Raw genomic sequence first — 6,374 nt, forward strand, 5'->3', positions numbered from 1 at the left:
TAACTGTTGAAACGTCATCAACCTTAAATCCCATTAGAGAGCCTGACTGCTTGTAGCTTCCATACTGTGTGCTGAAAAAACAAAACATTCCATTAAATTGTTTCCTGAACCTCAGGAACATCGCTGTGGGGGGAGAAAAAGAGACAAGAGCTTTTCTTTTACGTCAAATGGGTTTAGAGAGTTGGCCCAGTTAAAGTTCGCTGCCACACATGTCAGAGACGTTGTTTGCAAAGGCCAGAGTTTAAGTGGAGATCTTTTCAGCTGCTCTTCTTCAGACTGTGCTAAAGTGCTGGAACCACTGCTGAAGGTATGTGCTGTGAAGACCACTCCAGCTGAAGACCCCCGCTCTCTTCAGACTGCAGGACTACATTTATAAGTATATGCCACAATTTACTCTTCTATAACCATTATGTGTTCACATTGATTTTTAAATGGATATAATAGAAACTTGTTATTGATGCACTGATGCATTTTCCAAAGTTTACATGTGTCTAAAGACTAGTGAGGGCATTTTGGTGTAAAGTTGATCATTTTGTTTAAAACCATGAGTTTTTGCAATGTAACACTATGAATTACTCAGTCAACCACATCACTTTGTTAAGTATATATATATGTGTGTGTGTGTATATTTTACATTTACATTTAGTCATTTAGCAGACGCTTTTATCCAAAGTGACTTACAAATGAGGACAATTATATATAATCGATAGAGTAAATTGAATTTTAACTATAGCTGTGACTTGTAATTATGTGTAAATATATATATATATATCTGACTGATTTGACTATTTCTATAAATTTTGATAAAGAAAAATATATATTTAAAGAGACACTTCACAAAAAAATTTACATTTTCGATTTTATCACTATTTTCACCTTATTTTATACTAATTTTTGGGTAACCATAAAAGTGTGGGTAACACAGCAAGTTATCTGCTTATTATATCAATATGCTGATGTTATTCTGTTATTATGGATTAAAATGGTCTACAGGAATTTCAGGATTAAACTGTACTTGCACTTGAGTAGGGACTGTACCGTTCCTGAGCTTATTTTACTGGCTAGTACAGTGAGAGATTGTTGACTCTGAATCCTCTTTCCACAAATAAATCACCTGTAGCCAACCAGACAGAAGGCAGAAACATGAGTTTGGCCTGCGCTCAGCTGCTCTTTGCTGCCACCCTGTGGATACTGCCGTGTATGACAGCAGCAGAGACGACGAGCAGCGCTGCAGAGGTGCTTCATCTGAGCGAGGTTTCCCTGGTGGCCGTACTGAGGAACAGCAGCCACAGCAGCGCGCCTCAAGAGCGGCGCAAACGCTTCATCTCAAGCGAAGATATGACGGCAATTTTGGACTATCACAACCGCGTGCGTTCACAGGTCTTCCCACCCGCAGCAAACATGGAATATATGGTAGGACATTTTTATTAGCTTTAGTCTACTAATTTTGTTTGTTTGTTGCATTAGGCTACTAATGTTTTAAAGATGTCAAATATAGTGATAAAAAATGTTTCTTTTTACATTATGTGATGTCACATTTATATAATAGGCCTATATTTAAAAATCTTCACCTCAAGTTAACTTGTTCAGGGCAAGCGAATCAGTTGAACCCGAGGCTGATTTGTGAACGAATCATTCAGATCAGTTTCATGAATTGAATCAACTATTCCGTTGAAATATCTGATTCAAAAGAATCGTTGCTCACGATTCAGTTCGCAAGGGCTTAAGTTAAAAGCACAATATGTAGGTTTTTTTTTTATTTAAATATCCAAAAAACACCAGAACCGCGTTATATATTTTACTGACTTGTGTCACATTACCCCCCACCCCCCATTGATATTTTAAATTGATTTTCCTCACAAAATCCATGATATATTGCTCCACAGTATATCTGAATATATTACAGAAAATCTTCCTATTTTCAAGTCTTCCTGTTTGTTGCCTGACATCTTCATTTCCTAGGCACTGTCATTGCATGGGTCTTTTGGGTGAACTATTTATTTTATTTTATTTTGTTATAATTTGTTCACCTATCCTCACTCTCCTTTGTGAGGTGTGGGATGAGAGACTGGCTAAATCTGCAGAGTCCTGGGCCGCTCAGTGTATATGGGATCATGGGCCGTCTCATGATTTGCGACACATTGGACAGAACCTGTCCATCATCTCTGGAAGGTACAGACCCTTACAACAACATACTATATATGGGAGCAGTCATGATATCAGCATGAATTAATATCTGAAAACCATGTCAGTTCTGGATCAAATCACAGTCTACATATTCTGACTATGATTTTCTAAATATTTCATTTTGCAGATACAGATCAATCACTGACCTGGTAAGATCCTGGAATGATGAAAGGCACCATTTCTCCTACCCCAGCAGATGCAGTGGCTTTGTCTGCACTCACTACACTCAGGTGGGTCTCCAGTATATACAGAGGGGTTACCAGGATGTCATGTTTGGGGGTGCATTTGGCTTTTTTGGGGGGGCAACATAAACAACTGAAAAAATCGGCGCAAAATAATCTATAGCCTACTACACACAATCTGTTTTAGTGCATATCTTTTTCTAAGCCAGGAACCCACAGATAGGTACAGGGCCCCTATTAGACTATAGGGCTGTCACATAAAAGTTAGTTAAACCCGGTCAACATTAATAATAATATGATGATGATATTATTATTATTATTCACAGATTCATATATAGAACAGATCACGGTGATTGCCTGATGATGAGTGACAGGTGTTTGCTTGTGAGAAGACTTGCTACACGAGTAGGCTTTTTTAAAATGAATCTGAAGTCACGTTTGTATAGACAAGAGGTAAATTAATTTCTTTCTTCTAAGCTGTTCCAGACGTAGGTGCTACCATACATTCGCCAGTTAGCCTCTAAGTTTCTTTGTGAATGCGGCCCCAGGTAAAAAAAAAAAAATGCAAATGCTCATTTGAACAGTATGAGAACAGTATTTAAATGGTATTCTCTGGTTGTAAGTGGCTTTGGATAAAAGTGTCTGCTAAATGAATAAATGTAAACATGTAGGCCTAGATAAAAGGGAACATATTAGGCTACAGGGGGGTAAGGAGACTTAGAGAGTTGAAATAAAATATATTTTTGTGAAACTATAAGAATTTAATTTATGATCTCATTAGCAGAGGCAACATAACTATTTTTAAATATGGTTTTATTTTTATTTTATTTGTTTATTTAATTTTATTTATTATTAGTGGTGCTTGACATAGGCAAATGTTATTATTATTTTACAGGGGTGTGGAGTCTGTATGGGTTTGTTCTCCCTCAGGGGGTGGGTGATATAATAAAAATCTAATAAGTCTGTGTTTTTTTTTGTTTGTTTTTTAGAAATCATGATTTTATCCTGATTCTTTGTCATGTTGGTTTTTCTATTTTGCAAGCTGTTTGAACATCACAGCCAAACTAATTTCCCTATTATAAAGCATTTTAAGGTAACAAAATATGAAAAAGTATGGCGGATATTTAGGCCAAAGTGCATGGGTGAAGATAAAAATCTTTGTAATTATTTTATCTTTGTTATTAAAAAATGAGAACAAAGATACACATTAAAAATACAGATATTATACAAATAAAGTGTTTTATTTTCAGGTACAAGAGATGTATTTAGCAGGAGCATTAAAAAAAAATTAATGAACAAATATAAAAATAAAATAATATATACACTGATTCCTATTAAGGCAACTGTATTATTATTATTTTTTTTTTCAGTCAAGAGTATTGAGTGATTTTTCTCTGTGGGTTTGGTGTTTTATTAACATTAAAGGAATAATTCACCCAAAAATTTTAATAGTGAAGAAAAAAAACCTGAATGAGTTTCTTTCTTCTGCTAAACATAAGCATTATTTTGAAGAAAACCAAAGAGTTGCTGGTTCACAGTGACTTCCAGAGTATGTTTTACTACTATCAAAGTCAATGTGAACCAGAAACCGTTTGGTTACACAGATTCTACAAAATATCTTCTTTTGTGTTCAGCACAAGAAAGAAGTTAATATAGGTTTTGGACAACATGTGATTGTATAAACAATGACAGAAATTAAATTTTAGGGTGAACTATCCCTTTAATTCACACGGCAGAATGTACTGCCTACTGTCCCTTTAAGACCTGCATGCATACAGACATGCACCCTCTTTCAGTTGTTTACTTTCATTTTAGACATATCCAACTTAGTCTATACATAAACCTTGTGTTTCGACAGTATTAGCACAGAACATAACTAAGAAATCAGGCACAGTTTGAAGGGCTTTTTCGTTTTCGTGCCGCACTATGATTGTGCTTAGAAGAACCGAACGTCAGAAAAGCACACGAATGAAACTTTTAAATAAGCAGTAAGGATTTAAAGCAGATGCAAAAAAAAAAAAAAAAAAAAAAAAAAAAAAAAATGTGAATAAGTGCAGTAGCCTATCCTGTTTGAGTAACTCTACCGCTGAGTTAACACTTATGTTTAATGTATTATAATAATTCCGTGGCGCCAGAACTGCAGCTGATAGAATGTGCGCTGCGGCACAATGCAACAATATTTCTTCAAAAGCAGATCGTGGAGACATTTTTATCGTCCACAACCAAATATATTAATATACTACCCTCGGCAGAAATTGAGGACAGGGGGCAGACCCTGTTTCAGTCAAAATCACGATGTTCCGCTCTCAATGCACTTCGATCCCATACGCTGTTTTGGGGTGGCAACTGGAGTGGCAAAGCTCATTTGTGCCACCCTTGTGGACACGCCACTGCTCTAAGGCTCTGCCAGGTAAACATTTCATTGGCGTTCTATTCTCACATGATGCACTTTTTCTGAGCCCGTAAGCCTGAAGCGCGCGCGCACTGTCAAACAGCGCCACACTGGATTTTTGTTGAGTCTGACTCATCTGCTACTGTTGGAAAAATATGCACAAAACAATCAACTTTTAAATATCATCAGAGGGACAGTCTGTTTCTTGGGGAAGGCACTGCCTCCCCCAGCCTCCCCCTAGACACGCCCCTGAGTATATAGATCATTTATAATAACAAAGTACTTTTTATTATAATTTTTTAGATTAATAATTAATTAATAATTACTTTTTGAGCACATTGAGAAATATATATATATATTATTTTTTTTAATTACATTTTGATTCAGATGGTGTGGGCAACCAGCAATTAGATCGGGTGTGCTATCAGAAGATGTTCAAACATGTATGTTTTTGGAAGTATGCGGAAACAGGCCACCTTACTGGTTTGCAACTATTCTATCAAGTAAGAATTATTTCTTACTGTATCAATACAATCACTTTAAAAAATGAAGCAATTTTTTTATGAAGCAATTTTATTTGAAAAGCTAACGAAAGGGAAAATAATCAAACTTGTGCATATTTCTTCTTCTGTTAGGGGGAACTGGGTTGGAGAGGCTCCATATAAGACAGGAAAACCATGCTCTGCGTGTCCCTCAAGTTACGGAGGATCATGCAATACAAACCAGTGTGACTCCAGATCAAAATCCAGAAGAAATGCAAGTTTCAGAGGCTAAAAAAGAAAGTAAAAGAAAGTATGATTATAAATAACAAGAAATAAAATAAATAAATACATTTACATAATAGAAACCACTAAAACAAATTTCACAATGCAGATTTTTTCATGGTCATTTTAAAAAACTGAACACCATTTCAGTGCTGTAAAATGTCCAATTAATCAAAAGTGTAAATGTTAAATTGAAAAGCATGTTACCAACCCATAGGTGTCAATTTTGTAAGTTTTAAATTACTTTATTAAGCTTTTTAATGTTTATAATTTGTTGTTTTTCAATGCTATAGGACTGTTTGCACTGTTTTACCTATAATTTGTTTGTACTAAGTTGTATCGCAGTGACAATTCACACTGGGGATAAAGCAATTTCATTATTATTTTGTTCTTTTGTACAGGTAATGCATTTTCTTTAGATTAGGAAAAGTTGTATTTTCGGTGGTATCTAAGTTACTATCTTTATGAAATGTCTGTCACACTGTATACTCTCAATGTCAGTGGGCCCCCCTACACATGCCAATGGTGGGGGAGGGGGGGGGGTCCAGAGTGTCTGGCACTGAGTTCATTCTCTCAGTTGTTATAAATATATTTTGAAATGAATAAGGACATCAAATGAAGGGCCCAATTAATTCGAATTAGGCTACAAAAAAAAAAAAAAAAAAAAATTACAAAAAAAATAATAATAATTGATGGGATTTCAAAGGGCCCTCTCCCTAGACGGGGCCCTGGGTAGTCAGGTCCACTCTTCCCCCCACTGCACGCCCATGCACACAGGAGACATGACTGAACTGGAAGCACATTTGTCCTCATAAAAACTGACCTTTTATTTACATTTTCTCTTATAAC

At 35.8% G+C, this 6,374-nt stretch overlaps 1 protein-coding gene across 1 annotated transcript; it reads left to right on the forward strand.

Moving 5' to 3' along the window:
* The first annotated feature begins 156 nt into the window (after positions 1–156).
* Positions 157–5,954, forward strand: LOC127944234 (peptidase inhibitor 15-like). The gene is made up of 6 exons (XM_052540104.1): positions 157–376; positions 1,121–1,413; positions 2,054–2,172; positions 2,315–2,417; positions 5,149–5,264; positions 5,397–5,954. The coding sequence occupies exons 2-5, from the start codon at positions 1,144–1,146 to the stop codon at positions 5,170–5,172; spliced, it is 516 nt and encodes a 171-aa protein (XP_052396064.1). The 5' UTR covers positions 157–376; positions 1,121–1,143; the 3' UTR covers positions 5,173–5,264; positions 5,397–5,954.
* Positions 5,955–6,374: the final 420 nt, after the last annotated feature.

This window comes from Carassius gibelio, chromosome A23 (genome assembly GCF_023724105.1).
Source record: "Carassius gibelio isolate Cgi1373 ecotype wild population from Czech Republic chromosome A23, carGib1.2-hapl.c, whole genome shotgun sequence".
In the NCBI taxonomy this organism is placed as follows: Eukaryota; Metazoa; Chordata; class Actinopteri; order Cypriniformes; family Cyprinidae; genus Carassius; species Carassius gibelio.

Bases quoted from the DNA above. Each gene is read 5' to 3' on its own strand.
- LOC127944234 (XM_052540104.1), top strand. From the start codon at position 1,144: ATGAGTTTGGCCTGCGCTCAGCTGCTCTTTGCTGCCACCCTGTGGATA. The intron at 1,414-2,053 runs GTAGGACATTTT...CTCCTTTGTGAG, and splicing joins CAGCAAACATGGAATATATG to GTGTGGGATGAGAGACTGGC. The intron at 2,418-5,148 runs GTGGGTCTCCAG...ATTTTGATTCAG, and splicing joins TCTGCACTCACTACACTCAG to ATGGTGTGGGCAACCAGCAA.